The 24,122-nt window shown below is 42.2% G+C and overlaps 1 protein-coding gene across 1 annotated transcript; it reads left to right on the forward strand.

Annotated features, from left to right (window-relative positions):
• The first annotated feature begins 52 nt into the window (after positions 1 to 52).
• On the forward strand, positions 53 to 23,109 carry ZGRF1 (zinc finger GRF-type containing 1). The gene is made up of 29 exons (XM_054203924.1): positions 53 to 112; positions 589 to 742; positions 1,262 to 1,342; positions 1,462 to 1,542; positions 1,666 to 1,722; positions 2,189 to 2,374; positions 2,744 to 4,925; positions 5,251 to 5,333; positions 6,000 to 6,098; positions 7,289 to 7,394; positions 7,481 to 7,587; positions 7,788 to 7,938; positions 8,908 to 9,560; positions 11,082 to 11,220; positions 11,766 to 11,950; positions 12,380 to 12,567; positions 13,145 to 13,284; positions 14,110 to 14,256; positions 14,812 to 14,926; positions 15,748 to 16,007; positions 16,837 to 16,996; positions 17,666 to 17,743; positions 18,585 to 18,732; positions 19,687 to 19,814; positions 20,148 to 20,271; positions 20,690 to 20,866; positions 20,973 to 21,107; positions 21,272 to 21,533; positions 22,830 to 23,109. Exons 3-29 carry the CDS (start codon positions 1,322 to 1,324, stop codon positions 22,943 to 22,945), a joined length of 6,228 nt encoding a protein of 2,075 aa, XP_054059899.1. The 5' UTR covers positions 53 to 112; positions 589 to 742; positions 1,262 to 1,321; the 3' UTR covers positions 22,946 to 23,109.
• Positions 23,110 to 24,122: the final 1,013 nt, after the last annotated feature.

A 24,122-nucleotide genomic window follows, 5' to 3' on the forward strand; every position in this document is an offset into this window, starting at 1 on the left:
GTGACTTCCTCCTGGGCGTCGCGGCGTTCTGACGTCAGGCGGAGCCGCGGCGGGAAGTTCAAAAGGCGGGAGGGGAGCGCGGCGGCGGTCGCTTTCAGCCGTCCTGGGGTAGGTGGGTCGGGCCGGTGTCGTCTGTTGGGCTCCTTAGCCGGAGCGGTAGTCCCTGGGCATCGGGGGTGTCCGGTAGGGGTGGGTGTCTCTGAGGGGCGACCTTCTGTCTCTGTGGCGGCCCGCTGTAAGGTAAGGAAGCCCTCGGAGAGGTGGTCTTGGAGCAACCGCCGCCGTCCTGAGGGAAACTTTTACGGTTAACGAGTTAAAAAGGGCTCCCTGGGCTTGTCTCGGCTGCGTGGAGGAAGGGGATGAGGGAGGTCTGTGTGAACGTGTGCTAGCAGCGTTCCTGTTCATCCCTGTTACCGTCGCGTTCTGTATGGAATTGCGCTAGGTGTTGGCAATCGTCCGGTTCCTTTTAGTAATAATTCCACATCCTTTAAGGACGTGCATTTCCTACATTTCACGCCCGGGGACGGCCAGGAAGGCGGCAGCCACTAGAAACAGCGTAAAATATCTCTCCCTTCTTATTATAAGCAGTTTGTCGCTGGTGTGGAGTGTAGGAGGAGCTGACCATCTCGCCTCATCTCTTGTGATTATTTCCATTGCGGTGCTGTTGGTGGGTTGAATTAACGTGGCAAGTGCCGCTCTCCAGACACTGATGCAGACTGCATTGCTCGCGTATCGAACAGCAGTAAGTCACGGTTTCCAGCGATGAGTTGCTTTTATAATGATTTGTGTCTGGTTTCGTTATCAGAGGCTAGCGTAAAAGTTATTGTGAGCTAACTTTAAATACGTAAAGAGGCTTGGCTTCACGGGTAACTGACTTTGAGAGTCGGTTATCTTTAATGTAAATTAAACATGCATGAACGCATCTGGAGTCAATAAACTTCTGAATAGCAGTATGGTCTCTGGTGGTTTCGGAGTTGCCAGCCATTCATTTAAATGAGTGAATTCCCCTGGAAGTTAGGAAATACATTGGCGCCTATAAAAACGCTGGTTTTTTACCACTAGTCTTTCTCTTACGTTATTTTCAAGGCTTCTCTTTAAAATGTTCACATCGGCCATACTCCACTGTTTTGACAGTGTCTTGCGTCTAGCTCTCTTGTTTTCAGGAAAAAATACTAAAAAAGTGAACTGATATCTGTTTTCTGTCAATACATTTCCTTCGCGACTGGATTCTGTATATTCTGAATATTTCCCTGTCTCTCAGGCTGTGTGAAGATGTGAATATTTGTGAAATAAGTTGCTGGATGACTGTTTTGCCCAAGCAATGGCTTCTCAAGACTTTACTGTAAGTGACTTTTAACACTGTGTACAATTAAGTAGAAATAAACTAAAAAGCGCTACAGCGGCTGTATTATTTAAATATTTTCTTGAATCATTTTTCAACGTTTTATGCACTTAAAACAGGTATTATACACTCACCAAAAAATGAAAAAATTAAAGACATGGCAAGATGGAATTCTGAGGATTAGAACTGGCGGGAATAAGGTGAACAATTCAGATTGAATACGAATGGCTTAACATCTTCTACTGCTGCTGGACTGTCAGTAGCAATCTCGTTATCTGTGAAATAAAATGAGGTATTTAAAATTCTGGTTTTTTTTGTTGCAGGCTATCTTGTTTGATGATAAAGGACAATGCTTGGAGAGTATTTTTATAAAATCTCAGGTATATTTTTTTGGGAGGGTTTTTTATTCTTAAATTTATGGTAGTTAGTGGTTTGTTTTTCAGGAAGCATTTAAAACTAGTGTGTGTTAATGAAGGGAGTACTTTATCTTAATGTGGCAATGAAAGTCTGCTGCAATGCAAATGATCAAAATGGAAAACAGCTGCTATTTATTGATAAGTCTCTCTTTGCAGAACCAATGTAGAGCACTTATAGAATTTTATTTCTTTTCGGTAAAAGCAGTGTATCGCAGTGAAGTATTAGATAAACACAATTTGAGGCTAAGTGCTAATGCGTGGTAGTATATGTCTATTTTAATCTAAGTATTTATACAGCAGCTGTGATTTACCGGGTGTAGATATCTGAAATTTCTACATCTTAAGTATTTAGAAGACAATATTTATTTAGAAGACTTACTGTTTCTTTTATAGCACTATTATCTACACACTGCTGCTTTCTCTTTTCTAGGTGAATGCTGGAGATAATTTAGAAAGTGAACGATATTTGATCACAGTTGAAGCAGTGAAAGCGAGTGAAAAATCTGCTGAAGATCAGCCGTGGAACACAGAAACTCCGGCAATGGACAGAAATGGTGTAAAGCCCAGTGTTCTGCCTCCAAGACATCTCTCTGTTGGCTTGAAAAGGAAGTTTACAGTAGGTCTTTCTTTTCAAAAGTTACGCCTGATGCTAACGTGCATTTTAAAACTCAAAGGGCACATCTTTTAATGAGCAGTAAATATATAGATGATGTCTTACTAGTTTTTTTGCAACTCTAAGCCAGAACGTGTTACCAGTAGCTATTTTTTTTTTTGAGTTTACTAAATCTGTTTGGTGTAGCAGGATTGCTAGTGCTAAAACTGCAGTGAAAATTGCAAAGGCCAGAGATTATTTCTATACACCTGTGGAATTGTCATGTGCTACTTGATTAGGATCTATGTTATGGGGTGTGCCCTGTTTTCAATGTTCTGTTGCAAAATGTGAAGTTGATCTCTGAGTATAATTAATTTAAGACTTCTCTCCTAGGGTTTCCAAGGGCCGCGCCAAGTTGAAAAGAAAATACCAGCAACGGGAGATGGAGAAAACCCAACAACATTGCCCTTATCTAAGCAGTGTCAGGGTGCTTTTCCATCCAAGTTTTATATCACCTCTCCATTATTTTCTACGATTTGCAAGAAGGATGCAGGAACAAATCTATCTGCGGACTTCCGTGAAGATGCGTGTACGGATAATGATAGAGAACGCATGTCCCTCTCCTCGCTGCTTTCAGCTCCGTTTCTTGACAGATATGAGGAGACAGAGAAGCGAAACGCTGATCGGTCGACTGTGAAGCCAGAATCTCCTTTAATTACCAGGCACGCCATGTCTTGTAGTCAGACAGCTGGTCCCGGGGCAGTGTCACACAACATCAGGAGCACTGCACAGATAATAGCTCTTCTGAAGTCCAAACCAACACGAGGATGCAGAGAGCAAACGACGTCTGAAGTCACAGAATGTCTTTCTAGGTTTCAGGCATCAGAAAACGCAGGTAGTTTATACAACCAAACCAGCACTATCCTAACTGCTTTTTCAGGCAACCCTGCCGAAAGATTCACGCAAAATATTACGCACTTTTCTCCTGTGAAGGAAACTGTAAATGATCAAAAGGAATGGAATGCTGAAATGTTTCTAAATTCAGCTGAGCAACCTTGTGATAAAGAAGTTGCAGGACAGATGTGTGTCAAAAAGGCAAATAATTTAAGTCAGGACTTACAAGATCCCTGCAATACAAAGAGTTTCTTCCCGCCTGAGTCCACCCTAAGTAGAATGAGTGACAGTCAGTTTGTCCCATCTTCAGGTGATGTTTCGCGTTCAGTGGGTCCGATCACAACTGAAAGAAATCTCTTTAGGTACAGGAAGCATTTAGTGACTAACGATGTGAATGAAAATTCATCAGTGAAGTTGCAAAGTGAGCTTCAGCCAAGGCAAAGCCCGGAAAGAGTGCCCGGTGACCTGGAGCTCTCTGTGGGTGTAACACTGACTGACACTGGAATGGTGAAGGAGGAATTACGTATGCATGACAAAGACTGTGGTCCAGATGAACAGGTGATGGAGGTTAACTTTAATCTAATGGAGGCTTTTGATTTTAATGATGCTGACAATGAAGACCTGTGTGAAAGAGATGTGAATAAGCTCACCGAAGGAGATGTGCTTTCACCAAGTCTGGATTGCTTAAAGGGAGAAGATGTCGCGCAAAATGCTGCGCTGAGACTTCGCTCTCGCTGTGAAGTGGTGACACACAGTAAACACGAAGTCAAATGTTCAACATTTGACGGAGAGAAGGATGGAAGCCACTGCACCGAGGGGATACCGTCTCAGCGTTGTCACACCGGCGTTGGAGATGCAGGGAGAATTGCAGGAGGCTCCGCAAAGCAGACCAGATCTGAAGCGGAGCTTCTGGGTGATGGACACAATGTAAAAGAGATTAATGAAAGTCAATCGAGTACCGAAGCCGCCAACAATAAGAAGGATCTTCTTGGCTGTGCAGCACATGCCGTTAAAGACACAGTGTGGATAAAAAGCAAGCCCTCTGATCCTTTGCCTCGTGACACAAATGTTACTGAATGTCACCCTAAAACCAGTATGTCTGAGAAAACGGAAAGTATTTCATATATTTCTACCAAAATGACTGAAGATGATGTTATACAGCTTGGACGCATGAAATCCCCAGGTGCTGATGTAGAACACTTCTGGGGTACTAAGAGTGATGATATTAAACCGGGTAGTCCTTTGCTGGCTTTGTCACAAAAATCAGATCCTAGCTATGGCTCATTCCGATATAGCGCAGAAGACCATGAAACGGCATTTGGCGTTTCACGTAAGGAAGATACTCTAATTTCCATGAGTTCTGCCTATCCATTTGGAAAAGACCATTCGTCTCCAGAGCGAACGGCGATAGGTGAAACCGAGTCTGAAAATATGGAGACGGTAAATGCCTTTCATGAAGCCCGCCAAGGTGAAGGAATAGGAATGGATTGCCTGAAAGGCAGGGCAATGGCTGAAAATTCATCATCTCTTTCCGAGTTGGTAAACAATATCGCTCTTGTAAGAGCTTTGACTCAACATAGTACAGCATTAGAAAGCTTACAAAAGATGGAGGAAAATAATAGCGTTTTACGTGAGGCAGAGACTTCTAAAGAGATGTTTGGGCCCCTTGTGAAGGATGAAGGTTAGGTCAGCTTCTATTTTAAAGTGAATTCTCTATGACTGGACCTATTTGACTCCTGTCCTCTTATCTCTGCTGCTGGACAATTCATATCCAGAAATCATACTTTTGGAGCGATGTGTTACGAAGGTTCCCTCATGCAATTTTTTTTTAGTGTTCAAAGCGACAATGCGGGCTCCGGGTCTATGTCTGTCTGCTGTAGTTTAGTTAAATCTTAAATGTGCAATTATTTGTATGGGTAAGGTTTGCGAGCCAGTAAGTATTCAGATGTTTTCATGTAAAAAGAATACTATAACAGTAACTTATTATGCTTTTCCATCTCTTGTAGCTATAAAAGAGTTTACAGAAATGCCTTACTCAGAAAGTGCACAGGCATCTTCCTGTTCCTACTTTGATTCTTCTGGCCTTATGGTAACCGATTTTTGACTGTATGTATCTATCTGTCCAAGATAAATTCATTTTCCACCAGGCTTCTTGAATAAAATTCCTGGTCTATGAAACTATGGAGCCTGAGCTAGAAATTGATTAGAGGCATTGACTAAGAAGCTGATAGAAGATGTCCTCTTGTAGACTGTTGCTAATAAATGTTCAGGAGGCGAAATACATGACAAGAAACTTAATGCAAATTGTAATATTTAGTTAGGTTTAGTATCGCATCTCTGGTACATCCCCTCCTTCCCTACCCCATCTTCTTTTACCATGTATTTTTTCTTTTACTATCGGTTTTTGAATGTGTGGCTTTCCTAAGAGTTTCATCACTTGGGTTGAAATATACTGGCAAATCTGTTTGTGTCTGATGCTTCGCGTTGGTATTTTTGTCCAATGCTACTATTAATCTCTTTCCTTCAACCCATCCAAAGTGAAAGAAAGATTTTTAGATTAAATTCTTCTTTTTCCTGTCCTGTTTGAAAAGCAAACATAGCTTCTTACTCTATTGTGGATTGTTTGGGCTTCCACGTAAAAAGTTTGTAATCTAAAACGCTTTCTCTTGTATGAATACAAGATACAGCTTAGTTTTTCAGTTTAAATGGTTATAAATTTGTTAAACTAATTAGCTTTTGATACTTCTATATGCAGCCCAACTGCGTGGACAACTTATTACAGAAAACAGAGGCATATATTCAACCAGTAGCGGCGGCCCAAAGAGATCCTAGAATATCTGGCTGCCAACCAAAGGTACAAATTCTGTGGAACCGAAGTATAATGAATAGTGTTTCTTAAATTTCAATGAAGTGGTTTACTATTTGCAATATATTACAAGAAGTCCTAATAAATATTTAACCAGTCTCATAATGGGCTTCTCATCACTCTTTAGTACACTTGGCTGTGGGAAGTTTTCCACTGAGAGTTTTAAACTCAAATTTTACCATACAAAAATAAGACTAAACATACTGCATGAGAACATTAATATTCTGTTGATAGATTTGTGCAAAAACTTTATTGCTGCTGAATTGCAGGAGCGCGAGAAAAAAAGAGAAAAGCATTGATTTATCTTTTTCTCTTCCACAGTTTCCAACATTATTTTTGTTGTATGTATGAAAAGTACCTTTATTGACTGTAGATAGTTCCAGAACGGTACTTGCTTTCAGTTAATGATAATTCCAATGTATCGTGTAGCCTGTTGCGTTTCAAGGGCACCAAGTAAAGGGATCAGCAGCTAGTGAGATAATGTTGAGAGCTCCCTGCTCACGGCTAGGATGGCAGCAGTACCCAGATAATCCAGAGTTTGCAGCTGAGAGCTTTTTGTCACCCCTGTTTTCAAGTAATTATGTCCTTTCTGGCTTCCAACAGGTAAAATGTTGTTTTTTTTTTTTTCAAGGTTATTCCTAGCAACCTTAGTGCAAGACAGTATCCTGTAAATGGAGGATAAAAGAGAGGTCATTTTTGGAATACTACAATCATCAAAATCCCTAAGAACCGAATGCAGTCCTTTGTGGTTAAATCTATTTTAACTCATCTTTGCCACAGGACTGTGCATTTGCAAAATGTAATGATTGTTTCCTGGTGTTAGTGGCATAGCATTCACCTCAACTGGGTTTGAAATGTAATTGTTAGAGAGTTCCAAAGCAACGGTTAAAACTTTGTCTTGGATTATGATTCTGTTGCTTCTGTAAGCAAAGAAACATGACACGCAGTGTTAAATATAGACTATTTTTTTCTAATGCAGTCCATATTTCGGTGTTTAAAACGCTGGAAGAAAATGGATGCTTCATTTTTTTTTTTACTTCCAGAATGGGCTAGAGATACTAAGAAACTTTATATGTAGAAATAAGATATAGAAATAAGATTGATGCAAAGCTTATATTTATATAGAGGATAAACAGTGTAATTTCTGAGAAGTTTTTGCTTATACCTTTTTGGTAAAGTCTCCAGGCTCAAGAAGCCTTCATGAGGATGATCTCAACTTTATCAGAGAAGAGAATCTTCAAGTGAAGTCTAACGTAATTACAGAGTCAAGAACGGATCTGTCCCGTAAGTGAAAGTAAAAACAGAATGGCAGTGACAGGCCTCAGAACAATTATTCTGCATGACTTCTGTCCTTGGCGTGTTTTTCCTAGCATTGGCGTTGAATGTGTATTCTGAAGGTCCACCGTGGACAGTGTCAGGCTCACCTTCACGTTCTGGTTTGAGACAAAGGCAGTGGACTCCATGGGAACCTGACAAGGTGTGAATTGACTGTCTGTTCTAGACCTCTTCGTCTTTATTTCCTGTGTGGTAGTATCTCGTTATTTTTGAAACTGTTTTATCTTAACTCTGAGAGGCATTTCAGTCGTTTGGAATGATGAGAAAATAGTGACAGAAGAGCTATAATCAAGTTTTTTTTTCCCCAGTCATTCACTTGATGTGTTAATTCTTCATCTGTAGATGATTTCATCAGTAGAACCAACTTCCACACTTGATCCCGACTCTACAGTTTCTCCAGCTTCAGGAAATGAGGAATCTGTTGGAGCCATCCGGGAGCCCCTGATAGGCGGGATCTTGCTAAGTGAACCAGAACGTTCGCATTTCTTTCTCAGTAAGAAATTATAGTTTATCCTTGCACTTTACAATATTTTTGCTGGAAAAATCTCGGAGGGTTTTTGAAGCACGGTGAGTTGCGCTGTAATAGACGGCTACCCTGCGTGCTGAAATACACTGACGTGTGTCTGTGTAACTACGGAACTTGATTTGTGTTTGTCATATGCTTTTCATAGGCGTGTGTGTTACTACTTCAAGCACTACTTTAAACACTCTTTTCCAAACCAGCTGATCTAGCCTTGAATTCCATGCCTCCTGCCCCCAATTGTATTCTCCTGAAAAAGACTTCAGTAGAATGATTTAATTTTTATAAAGAAAAATTAGCTTCTAGTCTGGGGGGTGAGGGGGGGGAAGGCTGTAAGCTAAGCTTCTAATTCATATTAATGTTTTGATTTATTTACCTACTTTCAGTTTTCTTCCATATACCGCTGTCCTCTAACCCACTTCCACTGGACGTCTATCAATGACTGTCATTGCTTATTGGTCATGAATTTAGTCAAAAAGATGCTCGGGGTACTAGAAACCTATTTATCTACATTGGTTAACATTAATTCACGCGGCTTTGTGGGCGTTCTTTATGGAAAAAGGAGCAAATGTTAAGCTGTATGTTTTCTAATTGGCAGCTGTCGCTAACCTACCAAGAATATCAGATTAATGACCTTCCAAACACAATAATTTTTTAATAATTTCTACCAAACGTTATCTTTTTATACAAGTAGAGTGTCTACAGAAAGGTGTTCGGAATATAGGGATTTAGGCATTGAAACAATCGCGGTTGAAATCGCTCGTGTCGTGTGGAAATTTAGTACTGCACAGGCATGATACGAAGAGCTTGCCAGTTAGAAGACAGGATGTAAAAGTAAGACCTTAGAATTCTTTCCTTATCTTAGTATTTTTTTGTACACCTGGAGTTAATGTGCCATCCACAAGTGCTATGAGTTGCTCGTGAGAGTTTTTTGCCCTACAGGCCGGGAGAAATCCAGCTATCCGGAGGAACGCAACCTCTCAAGATGGAAACCCGCAGTTAAAACACCATTTGTTACTTTTCCTGCCACTGAGAAGATTCCTGACGCGGTTTATCCACCTGACGGCGAGAAGCTCCGGCAGTCTTTTGACTCTTCAGTAGCCCCTCTAGGCCAGAAGTCAGCGGTATTTCCTATTAGGGCTTTTCGCCCTGAGGACAGAAATTATGAAACCTCTGTGTTTGGAGAGGATACAGAGGACGGACAAAGGGAACGTGTAGAAGCAGCGTTCCCTAATGCGAGTTCCCGATACAGACAAAGCAAGTGGCTAAAATACCAAAACAGTGCTCAGAGTGACTTGATAACTCAAAACAGCGATGATGGGGAAGTGACGGGTGACATCTGCGCTGAGAAGGTCCTTGGAATGCCGCTGGGTGACAGGGGAGAGAGTGGTGCTGTGGATAAAAGTGCTCCTGGCTCTGCACCTCCGCTGACAGCAAAGAGCCTGCTTGGTAAATGCTGTGCCAACACCCGCAGCCAAGATTTGGTTTCAGAGAGGAAGTTACTTTCCCTGCACTTAAGTCAGACACCTTTGGCTGAAGCTACACAAAAGGTGTTGAGTCATCTGAGCTGCCACGCCGTAACAGGAGACGGCCAGGTGTGTAGCTGTTCCAGCACATACAGTTATAAGTGACAGAAACACGGCTTTTTTTGGACAAAGTGACTGCATTTATCAGATTTCCTGCAGGATATTATCAGTATGATTGGGTGAAACGCTTCTACAAATGTATTAACACAAGAGGCTCCGCTGCAGAACAGCAGCTGCTAATACATTTTTTTCAGCGCTGTGACCAATCCTTTTTTAAAGGTAATTCCTTGGCGCGCACGCTGCCAGGTTTAAATAGGAATGTTGATGGCAGGAAGACGAAGTAAAAGCTGTTCGGTCGTTTTGTCATCTATAATTAGTAAGAATGTGTTTTCAAGGAGCGTTTTTCTTAATTGTGAAATCGGCATCGTTTTCACGAGCCCTCATATCTTGCTTCAAAGCTTAGTCTCTGATTTTAAAGTATTTTAAACTTCTTCATTTCTGATTGTGGAAAATAATTGGGCATTGAATGAGGACCTAAAAATTAGCACAGCTGTTTGTGACCAGTAGGCTGTCTTAAACGGAGTCAAAGTGGGGGGGAAAAAAAAACCCAAACCAACCACAAGTCAGGTTTCAGAAGTTGTTCAGTGGTTATGTTTGGAAGTTAGTGAAAATGTTAGATTTTTCCTTTTTTTTTTTAATGCAAGTGTAGAGTGCTCTGTTTTCTAGTTCTTTAAAAGTGTTTGTACAGTAAAATTCATGTGAAACAGGTGTGGAAATAACAAGTATATTTCATATACACACTGGTATACACTGTGTGTGTATATATATTAAAAAAAAATCCATCTATATCGATCTTAATAAGCTTATGAAGAGAGCTGTCATCATGATGCCCACCACAGCGTAGGTAGGTGGAAGAAGGTACTCGGGACTAGCTGGGATGGCAGGCGCAGGGATAGCTTGTGGTACGCGCACTTTTCCCAAAGCTCCCTAGTCTGATTCGTCCTTCTCTGTGCTACCTTTGTTACGGTTTCATCTGTTGGATTTATTTCTGTGCAGAAACGGTGTCGAAAACGAGGTTTTGCGTGCCCCTTCCCCGTGTCCGGGGCTGAGAACGTGAATCTGAATTACATCATTTACTCCAAAGCCTTTGAAAGCATTACCTGGGTTGTTAGTAACGCGGGCTGTTTGTCAAAGGGCAAACTGGAACTTGATGGTACATCCAAAAGGGCAGTCCAAGCTCTCCATGCTGTAGCTCCGGGTGTACTTCGTTTTATTCCTGTTGGTGGTTCTATTGAATACACGCTCCTGTACGTACAGTTAAGTCTGCAGCCACTTGTGGTGACGGGGATTTGTATTTTGCTGTTAGAAAACTGATTCTTCGTTGCCAGTCGTCGTCTTGAAACTTCTGGTTGTGGACTGAGATCTGAATTATTTCTGTTTAATTGTACTTATTAATGAGGGCACAATATATAAAAGGAAAAAAAAAATGATAGGTTTTGGCATATCTGTGCAGTAGCCGTCTATCAAAATCTGTTTCATCCAGAGTTTTTTGAGCTTCAATGATTTATTCTTCTGTGTTTTTTTTTTTAGGACATAACAATTTCCGAGTTGTCTTTTCCTAATGTGGATAAAGTAAAATATGCTAATCTTCCTAAAAGGAAGATTTCCATACCAATTGTCTTTCCGTCTCATGTTCACTACAAACAGGTTTTTAAAGCTGCTCTGACAGGTACGTTTAACACCAGGCCGTGTAAAATGCCGCCGTTTTTAAACAGTGTATTTCTGAGGCTTCAAAAGCAGGGTGAGAGGGAGAGAGATCGTCAGCATCATCTGGAGCAGCTGTGTGCGTTTGAGTTCGAATATATGTGCTCAAACATATGCAATCTGTACCCCAAATTGCAAAGACAAAGCAAAAGACCGATACACTTACGCAGCCAAACAGAAAACCCGGCAGACTTTACCAGACCCTAGATTCCCATTTAAAGCCTTGTTATGTTGTTGTTGGGTGTTTTTTTTACATACAGTTACTTACTGTTTGGAGTCATATACTTAAACGGGATTTGAATTAAACTAAAGCAGTTAAAACAAATTCACTGCATTTGCAATATGTGAATTTTGCAGGACACGTGATTTCTTCTAGGACTCGGCTTAAGCATTTTGATTTAGGTTTGGGGTTGAAAGTTTGAAAGGAAAATGTGTTTCTCCGGATGTTGTGTACTTGCGTAAACACTTTAAGGCTGCGCTCGTTAATCTTATTTTCCTTTTTATGTCCAGAGCAATTAAACATAATGCTATTTGAGTTGTCACAAAGATTGCACGATGCTCTTTCAAAAGTGGATATATCATTTTACACTTCGCTGAAAGATGGGCCGAGTGAGAGCAAGGAAAGCTGCGTTCCTCTCTGCAATCACATGCGTCCTGCGAAGCTTGTTACGGTTAAAAAAGAAGGTCAAAACAAGGTGCTGTTTTATTCCTTGGTTGTTTACAGTCAGGGATGTTTGTTTGGTGTATAGACCCAGTTGTGTGAACAATTACAGGGCGATTCTGCATGATTTACAGTTGGAGGTTGAAGTGGTTTTATAGAGATGACTTTTAAGATTAGTTGTAGTACCCACTAGTGTCCAGAATTGTTGAAGCAATAGCTCTCTCCATAGAGAAGCAGCCGAGAGACCTGTTTTTATAATTTTCTGGGTCACGTGGGATTTCTGTAAGGTGCGAGTACACACACCGGGTTCAGAAGCCGAGAGGTCCGGGAACACACTTGTGCTTTTCAGCCAAACACAGTGAAAGCACGGGCGTTTACCTGATTATTTCTGTGGGCCACTGCTTTACACTTTTTTGTTCGTTTTAATGTGCTGATGGTCTTTTCCCCCCTTCTCCTTTCCTAGGGTCGTTTGTTTTATGCCTGTGATGCCCCAAAAGCCGAGCGGTGTTCGTTTTTCAAGTGGATAGAAGACGTGAACCCCGCGCAGATAAAATCCAGACCTAGTGTAGTGCTTCGTGATGTAAAAAGTATCGGGACATACCTCAGAAGTCAAAAGATTTCTCTCTATGAGGGATGCCAGCTTTTGGTGAGGTATTCGGCAATGCTCGCCGCTTCTCACAGGTGCTAGGTGAAGGGCAGGATTTACGAATATTCCGGTAGCATTTAACAGAGACTTCCACTGCCTTGAAAGAGGCTCCAGTTCTATGTAGAAACGTAAAAGCCAAATTAGTGAAGGAATAATAGTCACAGGATTGACACTTTAGGTCCGCGCTCTTTTCAGCAAGAGTCAAAAGCGCTTACTAGCGACTTAAGGGATTTCATTAAGCAATCGATCATGATCGTTGTGTTTGAATTACTGTTCATTTAATCTTTCATAAGAGAACTAGGTTTATTCTCGTAGTGATTCTAATTTTAATGGTAGAAGTTCTATCGAAGGCTGTTCTGTGCTGCTCAACCGTAGGGGAAACAATTTGATTATGGCTGAATATGAGAAGTATTTTGCAGTGGAGACAAATGTATTTAAAACTTAGTCATGTAAGATGATGAGCAACGACCAAGATGTGTGCTGTATAATTTGGTCCAGTCTGGGGAGCTTTCTTATTTTTGGCGGTGAATCCAAAATGTGCCGGTTGTTTACATACTTTTCCTCAAATTCACAATTTAACAGGAAAGCCTTTGAAATGCAGACGCAGCGGTGTAGCAAGTTCAAGAAGTCTATGAATACGCCTGCCAGATTTGATGCCGATTACAAAACCAAATTATACCTCAAACTGAGCAGAAAGGAGCATTATTCTCTCTATAGCAAAGGTAACCAAATCTTCAGCATCGAAAGAATTGTCCGTGTCACGTTGTGCCTTCTGAAGATTTAATTTGTAATCTAAAGTCTCGGTAGTTCACTTCACTTTAGTAACTTTGGAATCGATACCCCTGTCTTCAGTTTGTTCAATTTGCTGTTGAAAGCTATATAAAGGAAATTAGGCAGAAACAAGCGTGTCCGTGCGCACTTTATGCACAGACTCTGAAATGTTGTGATGAATCAGGGTTTTGTAACTTTAAATTCTGAAGCTGGGCATAGGCAAAACTTGTGCTTGGCAAGTTTTTAATCATTTCTGCTACACCATTGTTGCTCCGAACTTTGAAATCTCCCTGGCTGTGCTCGGCGATACCTGGTGTAGGAATAGCGTAGTGAGCTTTTGTCTCATCAGGCGTGCCAAATAAAACAGAACACTTAAAGGCTCCAGCATGTGTTGGTTTTGAAAGGGAAGGGAAAAATGTCTGTTTATTTCAGCAGTTTGCTATTCTTTGGCGAAAGAGCGCTTAACTAGATTTGTGGTATTCTTCAGTGATTTGTTCCATATATTCTCAAAATTGATAGTACTTCAGATTTCCCAAATGCTAACTGCACCAGGAGAGAACCTGACAGTCACCATCCATTTCAGAAAATAGATACTAGAAGAACTGCAAATTATTTATTCATTCTTTTTGAACTGAACTAACACTTATTTAGGACTTTCTAATACCCCCTGCTTTGCCATTAGCGGTGGTTTAATTTGCGGCATAGTAAATGCTGGGCTATTCTGTCCGGCTTTGTTTCCTTTAAAAGGAAACGAGAGCTCTGTATTCTTTTGACAGATGATATTTGGGTTGTTTCGAAGACGCTGACCTTTGATGCCCTGGATACTTTCATTGCAAGTAGTGCTTTCTTTGGACCGTCCTCCAACAATGAAGTAGAATTACTACCATTGAAAGGCTACTGCCCCTCAAACTGGCGATCCAACAGTAAGTTGCACACCAAATAATTCAGAACTGGGGGGAAACAACCATAGGAAAACTGGCAGCGCGTTCAGAAAAATAGAATCGAATACGTGTTCTCCCCTAGGCATTCCCTTTTGTACGCTTTGGAAACAGGCTAGATGGGATTTGGGTCTGGCCCGTTGCGGGTGTTCTTATGTTCCTGTCTTCTCTCTTGTAAGAAAACATCTGCTTAGCTGTTGTGATACAGATGGTTTACTTAAAAAATTCACCTCCTGAATTCCAAAGCAACCTAATACCTCGAGTGTTTTTAAAATGAGTAAGGATTTTCATCTAAGCTTCCTTCCCAGAACTTTCCTAATGTTGGAATCGCAAATACTTCCAAGTAATGCACCTTGAAAAGAAGGGCTAATAGTCTTTACTCATCTCTAGTACTCAATCAGACATGGTAACTGGGTAACTTGCTTTCTGCTGAGGAGGCTAATTAGTCTTTTTGGCATTTTGTAATTAACTTATCTAGACGTCTTGAAATTTTGGCTCACTTCCTTTTTTCCTGATTTTATTTTTCTGTGGCCTTTGCAGTGTGTGTTCACGCCTTGCTGGTTTGTAACGCTAGCGGTGAGCTTACCTCTTTAAGAAATATGGAGGAGCACTTCAATCCGGCTACACTACCACTAATACCCTATCTACTAAAAAAGTAAGTTACCGTTTCAGCGCTGCTGTGAGTGTACAACATCTCGATAGGTACAGGAAAAAACCCAACAAGAATACCATTGACTTTGCCCTACGAAAAAGTGGATGAGGAAAACTAAAATGGGGAAAAAACAGTGCAAGGAACGAACTGTCGGCAATGCAGTTTTCACTTGTACGGAAATGAAAATGTGTTGGTTGCTTAACTCCAACTCAGGGATTGTAGGTTTTTTTTTTTGGCTGAAAACTTACCTGCAGCCCGTGTTTTACAACCTAGAGACTAATCTTGGGCGTTGTCCCAACCATTAGACTGATGGTACAGTCACTGGCTGATCTCTGTTAAGCTAATGTATATGCTATATGCTTTACAGCGGAGCTGTTTTTCCTTCCCAATTTTTAGGATCGCTTGACACGAAACCTAAAAATAAAATATTTCCTTGGAGAATTGGAGAGATATAGGGATATTTCCAAGACTGCTTATGATTCACTATGTAAAACAAGTGATTAAATGACTCCCTGCTACCTCTGATTGCTGCCTTCTACCCCGTCTTAATTCTGTCAGTCTCGCTGCCACGGAGCAAGAATGACAAAACCCAAAAGCCTCTTTAATATCATCCAGCCTTCACCCAGGGAAGTCATAAGGGGCAGGAATATACAGCGCAGGTGTATGTCAGGGTGCAGGGTGGGCAGCAACTTTTCATTATGTCACTGTTAATCCTAAAGCCTCAGCACTTCAATGTCAGGTGAGTAAGAATATCAGAACCATGAGATACAAGTTATACCTACGCAGTATTATACCCCAGCTTTGGACCGTTGTATCTTTCTTAGGAATTTTGATGCCGAAAATGCTATGAGGAGAGTCAACAGAAGAAAATTTATTCCACCTGCCGTCAGCCTGAAACACGCGATGATGCACGGACCGGTCAGCGCCGAGGTGGCGATGGGGCTGGCTAAAAAGATGATCCAAACGTTCTCGTTGAACCCGGATCAAGCTACGTCACTGGTTCAGATAGCTCAGATGATGACCTCGTGTGACAATACCAAACCGGTGGAAGAACGTCAGATCTTCCCGATCACGATCATACGTGGTATATAGCAAATAACTGACGCTTGCTGCTGTTGCGTCTTTGCAAAAATGCTACTTAATGTGTAATGCCGTAATTTAGTGAAATATCCCTAAATTCTCTCAGTGATGATACAGTGGGCTTGTTTCCTTAATCATATATTTACAGTTTCGGGCAGACTTAAAGGGAAATCCTCACATCTAGGTAAATGTTGACCTATTTTAAATGTAGCGCAAAGGATGAGCTTGAATAAACTGCCTCTGTGTACGGAATATCTTCTTGAACTCTTTTGTAGCGCTGCTGTCCTCACCGACTTCATGCGTTTCCTGAAAAGCCATTTTTTTGGATGAGACCTTTCGATAATGACCTTGATGTTATAACATCCATTCTGTCAGCACGGAGCTTTTGATGGTTGAATTTGCATCCTGCCTCTTGCAGGATTTTAAATAAGTCTAGTTCTTTCCTAGCAAGATCCGCTCACAAAATCAGAGTCATTTTAGTGTTGCCTGCAGACTTCCTTTCATATCGAAACCACTTTTTGTCATGTTTTGCAAAATTATCGTATAAATTTAGCAAGGAATGTGTGTATTCAACCAGAAAATTTAGGAAAAATACCTTACCCTTCCTCTCTTCTGTATTTTTTTGTAAATTTATTGCAGTCAGTAAATGTGAAGTGTAAGCCAACTCGTTGCCCCTTCATACTTAGAGCTGCTGAAGCAAGCACGTGCAATGTTTTTACAGGAATCACGGCATAATATTTCGTCCAGTAACCTTAAGTTACAACAACTGAATAAAACTGTACCTTCTATAAATTTTTCACGTGTAATGTTGGCTTTTTCTTCCAAATCGCCAGGTGTTTTTGGAGCTGGGAAGAGCTATCTGCTGTCTGTTGTGATCTTGTTCCTGGTACAGCTCTTCGAAAGCAGTGAAGCTACGGAGGGTCCGAGGCCAACTCCATGGAAACTTCTGATTGCTTCTTCCACTAACGTCGCCGTTGACAGGATACTGCTGGGGTATGTTACTCAGATTTTTACAGGCTGTTGTTCCAAAAAGAATAATGCACTTAAATGGTAAAGATAATTGCATTGATCTTTCCACTGTAACACTTCAGAAAGATCACATCCTTTCCTTAGAAGATGTGCGCAGGAGCTTTAATTTTACCGTTGCTCCTTTGCCGGGCACGCCTATGCTAAAAGACCGCGTCAGGCTAGCTGCGTGAACTCACATGAGACTAATAATGGGCTCTTCTCTCATCAAATTCACTATGACAATCCATCGTGAGAGGCAGTAGGATTGCTCAGGAAGCGTTGGGAGGTCGCGACAGGGGAAGGAGGGATGGAGAGAGAGAGGGAGAGGCAGAGAGAAGTCAGACTTGGGAAGCTTCGGCATGACGCTAACATGAAATAAAACTCCTGGTTTGGAAGGGTGAAGGAAGGAAGGGAAAGATCAAATGGAAGATTATTGATGAGAGGAGAACCGTAAATGCGTTAAGCGTTTTTGGGAGAAGTAACGATGAGGTAATTTACTTTGATTTGCTTGAACTGTGGCCTGAGTTACTTCATCTGGTTAATCACAGAGCCTTGTGTTCCGATGTGCCTCTTAGCCTTTTTAGAACCGCTCTTAAAATGTTCGAGGTTTCTTTTTATATTTTTGTAATGTTTATCACTTCTTTTTCTTCGAAGTCTACTCGATCTTGGATTTGAGGATTTTATCAGAGTGGGAAGTATTAGGAAAATCACCAAAGCAATTCTTCCCTACAGGTAAGAATCTTCATCTTGGAGGGATCTGAAGCGATTCTAAGATTCATGACGGCATGCAGACTGCAAAATGACTATTTTGAAGTCATTCAAAATGTGGTTGTAATATGCCTGTCTCAGGGTTTTTTCCTCCCCCCGGCACGGTGGAGAGATGTTACCTTGATTTGGGAATGTCACTTGTTGCTGAACTGTGCTTTTAAATGGTAGAGGAGAGCTAAATAATGACAGTTACCGATTTGGGAACGTACACCAGGAGGAAAAGCAAAACAGACAGACTTGGAATAGATATGTACTGCTGGAGTGATAAGAACTAGGAGGAAGTAATTGTAAACTTAGTCTTCAGAGAATTAACGATAACAACTCATGAGTTCTGTACTAACCCAAGTTATCGTTGCTATAGAGTTCCGGGGTTTGTCCTTTACTTAAAAGCAAGCCGTCTAGACAGTACGTTCAATTTCCGAGAAGGAAGTAAAGTTCAAGATGAATAAAGATGAAACGTCCATTCCTTGGCGTCCTGAGGGTGTTAAATGGTATAAGAATGAGAAACTTCCCCTCCTCGGTTCTCCTCCCCTCTGAAATCAGCTGTGTACTTGGAGAAGTGACTTCCTGCACGTGTGTCTCTGGTTGGGGGGGCAGCGTCTGAGCTGGGGGGATAAAGGTCTGGTTTATAACAGGTATTAGACAAGTCTGTCTCAGCTGGAGTCGGGCGAGGTTAGTACCTCGTGGTAAAGTACCATTAAGTATAAAGTAGGATTATTTTTCCTACATTGGGTGTGCGCTGAGCACTGAGAGCACTGTTCTCTTTCAGTCGTTGTAACGCATGTTGTAAAATCTTTTCCTGAAGTTTACACGCTGGCTCGGGGAATGAAAATGAGCAGCTAAAAGAGCTGCTTGCTCTCATGAAAGAAGACTTAACTCCAGTTGAAAAAATATATGTAAGGAAGAGCATTGAGCAACACAAACTGGGGACCAATAAAACCATATTGCAACAGGTACGGCCCAAGTGACGGGATGGGAAAGCGGGGATTCGCTGTGCCTTATCCACAGGGCCCAGCGAATGGGAACTGGGAATCCCCTCTCACGCCTGCCAAGCTCCTAAAGTTTTGAAAACTAAAATGACTATTATCAGGACTGGGATGGGCTTGATTCCACAGGTATAGCTTAGTGTCTGACTTCCGTACGACTTCTCTGAGTTGCGCTTGCAGTTCCTGTTTAGCGATATGAGACAGAAACCCTTTTTGAATGTTATTGCAGTCTGATTTAATGTTACCAATCTAGTTTACAAGTTGGGGAGGGAAAAATTTCTGAGCACAGCTCATCTGCACCGTCGCCTTGAAACTACGGTTTACGTAGCCATAGAGGTAAAACATCAGGATGGAGCTAAATCTATCCTGGAGTCGAGTATCAACTGCCAAGATGACTTCAAGTATGCTTTAAGCACCTTTTAAACAAAGCGCATACCTTCTAAGATTACTACTTCCTGTAGAAAAAAATCTTCTCAATTTCTGGTCTCTCCAGTTATTTGCCTTTTCTCCTCGGTCCTAGACTCGAAAATTCTCAGCTTGCTGGAGAGCAACAACAAAGCACATCTGAGCGATCTGTTTCTTGTGCTTATGCCCAGTGGTCGTTGTTGCCACTCTTGCTGCTTGGGGCTCAGAAGTTTTGTGCAGATTGTATCATCTGAAGTCTCTCTGTACCGGACCGGATCTGGTCTTAAAATACACGAATCTGTGAGTGATTCTAACACATAAACACCCCAAGCACAGGAAATGCTAACCTTGGATCCATCTCCGTGCACACACAGTGCCTTTTATTGGCAGTTAAAATGTCTTTATTTTTTTTGTGAGACATGACGTGGCATGCAGTAGAACTGCTAAAAATTAATTTAGGCCTATTTGACTGCATATTACATGATCTTAACGTTTTCCCCCTCGCTAATAACGAAGGTAAAAGTGATTGGAGTGACGTGTGCTGCCTGCCCCTTCCCGTGTCTGAACGCTCTGAAGTTCCCCGTGGTGATGCTGGATGAGTGCAGTCAGATGACTGAACCTGCTTCTCTCCTTCCTATCGCAAGGTACAGCTTTCCTGTGTCACATTTCGGCAGAGAAATGCCTTCCAGTTAGCAGTGACGCAGCCTCAAGTAACTGCCAAACCTGCACGTCTTCTTAAGAACACAAACTCCGAGGTCTTACCTTAAAATACAAGCTGAGGCGTTTTCAATTGAGGCCTGCTCTTAGGTGCCTTCCTTGGGTCACCGTGTTAGTTGAACTGTGGGAAGAGGGTGATGGAGGAGGGAGCCCGATGGAAAGCCATCTGTGATACGCAAACACAACCCACGCTTTCGTTAAGAGTAGCTCGGTATCCTTTTTTAGAACTTCCTGTCTTAAGTGTCCACATTCTTCTTGAGGTTTCAGTGTGAAAAGCTGGTCCTCGTTGGAGACCCTAAGCAATTACCGCCCACTATTCAAGGGTCTGAGAGCGTGCACGAAAAGGGATTGGAGCAGACTCTCTTTGACCGGCTTTGCTTAATGGTACGTATGGAGGGTGAAATTGTAGGCCCGCTGGAGACAATAAGAGTTCTGGTTTAGGTGTCAGAGGATCGGTGTTTCAGCCTGGTTTTTAATTAAGCGGACTCCGTTCTAGTGCATTTCCTCTGTAAATGTTGCTTTCCCAGTGCACAGAAATGTGTGAGCGTAACAAATGTAAGACGAGAATGGATTGGAAGAGCGGCAAGTTCTGCCTTCTGATCTTCCTGTGCAGTTTCCAGTCCAGGTAGAAGAATCGGGGCCTATGGTATTTGTTCGAAGTCGTCTTGATGTAAATGTACGGCGGTTCAGCCAGCAGACTGCAGGAATTGTTTCCCCTTATTTCATGTTCGACCTAGCTGGCGCTGCAAAACACGTAGCAAATCTTTTTCCTAGTCACGCTTTCTGTATCGTAATTCTTTAGGGACATAAACCAATACTTCTTCGGACACAGTACCGATGTCACCCTGCTATTAGTGCCATAGCCAACGAGCTGTTCTACGAAGGACATCTGATAGATGGTGTTTCCGAGAAAGACAGAAGTCCTTTATTGGACTGGCTTCCAACGCTATGCTTTTACAGTGTTAATGGGGAAGAGCAAGTAAGTTTTTAAGCATTTCTTCTATAAACGGTCAATATCGTAGTTTTTCCTCCCTTCTGTTTCTGTTTGCGAGAGGGAACTTGGAAATCTTCTTCCCTCTTCGCAGATTGAAAGAGACAACAGCTTTTACAACATGGCAGAAGTTCACTTTACAGTCAAGCTCCTCCAGGCTCTGATGGCGAGTGGAATCGAAGGATCTGCAGTTGGTGTGATTACTCTTTATAAATCACAGATGTGTAAGGTTTGTGTGATCCACCATCGATAAAACCGTTTCCTTCAATGTACTTGTTTGTTCTAAACGTGGGCTCCGTTTCACATAGGAAGAGTCAACTAGAAGTGAGAACCAAACGTGACTGCCTGTGACTGGCATTAACTCGTATGAACTCCATATTAATTTATCTACAGATCCAAAATCTGCTTAGCGGCACTCGCTCTGAGGCGTTTGAAGTCAAAGCTATCCAGGTCTCCACCGTAGACGCCTTCCAAGGAGCCGAGAAGGAGATCGTCGTTCTGTCGTGTGTAAGAACGAGACAAATTGGCTTCATAGACTCGGAAAAGAGAATGAACGTTGCGCTAACGAGAGCCAAGAGGCATTTGTTGATTGTCGGAAATCTGGCCTGTTTAAGTAAGAACAGACTGTGGGGAAGAGTAATTCTTCGCTGCAAAGGTAGTGTTCGCTTTTCCTGTATTTTTGAAACCATGCAGCTCATCTTTAATTAAACTAAGTATAATACACTTTATATGTTATAGCACATACACACTATACATACTATATAATGAGTACACAGTGTGCATGCTATATAAGCCAGTATATTTATAGCGTAAAAAATAGAGTATATTGCAGGAGAATGCAAGTCTTTGCAAGCGCGCAAGCTGCATTTTCACGCTTTTATCCGCAGATTGGTTTTGTATTTGAAGGGTATTTGGTACCCAGTCGTGGGACTTCTTTTTCTGAAACCCATTGCCGCGTTTCCAGTCCTTTCCCAGTTTGCGTTCACCTAGTAGACCCGGGCAGAAACCAGTTATCAACAAATTCTTCTACACGGCGATATTCCCGAATGGATAGTACTTGAAGAAAAAAAAAATCATAGCATCTTTCTGCACCTAGGGGCTCATTTTTTTTGGAAGATAAACTTTGAGCCGCTGGAAAAATAACAGTGCTATTGGGGATCAGGTGACTTTGCCGAGTAATTCCTGATTGCTTTGTTTTCAGGTCACTCTCGTGTTGAATACACGTTTGTTGTATGGCACCACAGAGGGAAATACAGGTGGCTTTTTTTTGTTTTTTGAAAATCAGGTTTTTTTTACAATTTCAGCGCTTTTGCTGCGAGGCTTACCGCAACTGAGCGTTTACTTATTCGAAAGCTAATGCTGCCTAAGCAAAACAACCCAAAAAACCTTACGGTGCCTGTCTCTGCCCCTTGCAGCCTTACTAGGAGGTGTTCAAAATGCCCGAACGGCCTCTTCGTTCCTCTCTGCGCCGCACATATTTGGGAAAGAGAGGTCATAGTTTCTCCCTCTGGCGCTGGAATGAGTCCCCTTTTGAAATGGGACGGTTTGTGTCTCAAAGCATTAATCACCCTTCATCGTAAACTCTCCTCTGGTGATTTTTCTCTGAAGTAGAGAAGTGAGAGATGGAACGGTGTCCAAATTTTTCCAGTATGTTCAATTAAATTCTGGCTGAATCTGACTCCCCAGGATCCGCCGAGACTCCCGCCATCGCTGATCAACAGATCACTGCAAGAATTGGTGCTAAGGGAGTAATTATTTTATTTACCTGCTTGCTTGCTGTCAAAAGAGGCATCTCATTACCCGTCAAAGTCTGAGAAGAACGATTTTCCAAGTAGAAATATTACAGCCATTGGATAATCTTGGGGAAACAGGCGTTTGCATCAGTGCAGACGGATTGCATGATGGATGCTGTAAAGGGAGACGTAATTGTCCTGTTTATTGCTGCTTTTAGGATGGGAAAATGGATTACAGCACGCAAGCCGGTGTGAGCAGCAGCTGAACGACATTCTGAAGTCTTGTTTGGAGAAACGGAAAGAAGAGGAACGGAATAAGAAAAAGGGAAACTAAACCGTGCATCTATTTTTACGGAGAAAATAGGACCTGTGTGTCTGTAAAAAAAAAAAAAAAAAAAATTATCAGGATGATGGCAGATTAATATTTATATTTAATGGGGGAAACTTTTGTGTGTGTATCAGTGCACTGATACTTCTCTTTGGACTCCTTGTTTGTAGGACGGAAAACTAATAAAGCAACTTTACCTGCTGGATGACTGAATTGTACTATTGCTGTTTCATTGTTTCACGCATTAGATATACATGTAACATCATAGTTTAGGACCATTTGGTCATTTTGCATGTTTAGAAATGGGTGGCAGCTACGAAGGAGCGGGGCTGAAACAATTAAAAGGCTAAATAAAACGTAGAGTAGTTGCTTAGAAGAAATACTATGGGGCCTGAGTCTATTAAATCTCTGGATGCTGACAAAACTCAAGGAAAAGGCATTGACCTGTATCTGGATTTTTTTTACATGTTTTAGGATAAGATCACTCAGCTCTTGTTTTGAAACTACAAAAAAAAAAGAAAAGGGAATGACTTGATTGAGTGCTATTGTCTCAGAAACTCTATGCCAAGAGAAGTTCATTGTCTTTCCTAGGGCTGGATCGAGGGGGCTCAGGGGTGAGTGTATGAATCGGGGCCGGGGGGAGAAGATGGCTAAGCTTGGACACGGTCAAACCGGGCATGGTTTTAAACTGGAAGAGAGGAGATGGAGATGAGATCTGAGGAAGAAATTCTTGGCTGTGAGGGTGGTGAGCCCCTGGCGCAGGTTGCCCAGAGAAGCTGTGGCTGCCCCATCCCTGGAGGGGTTCAAGGCCAGGTCGGACGGGGCTTGGAGCAACCTGGGCTGGTGGGAGGTGTCCCTGCCCGTGGGTGAAAAACACCCAGAATTGTCCATTTTAACGTCGCCGGCGGCTCTAACCCGCCGCCAGGTGGCGCCGTCAGCCCGGGATTGGGAGGCGGGGACCGGGTGGGACATTGGCATCGGGGGGGTCCGCGGCGCTGGGAGGGACCCTGGAACCGGGCAGGACATCGGCAGCGGCAGGGAGCCCGGAGAAGGCCGGGAGAAGCCAGAGGGGCGTAGGAGCGAAGCGGGGAGGGGGAGAAGAAGGAGCAGCGGAGGGTTGAATAGCGCCTTTAAATTACTGCTGACACCTCTGTTACAGCTCCCTAAAATCTCAATCAACAAG

This window comes from Rissa tridactyla, chromosome 5 (assembly GCF_028500815.1).
Source record: "Rissa tridactyla isolate bRisTri1 chromosome 5, bRisTri1.patW.cur.20221130, whole genome shotgun sequence".
NCBI lineage: Eukaryota > Metazoa > Chordata > Aves > Charadriiformes > Laridae > Rissa > Rissa tridactyla.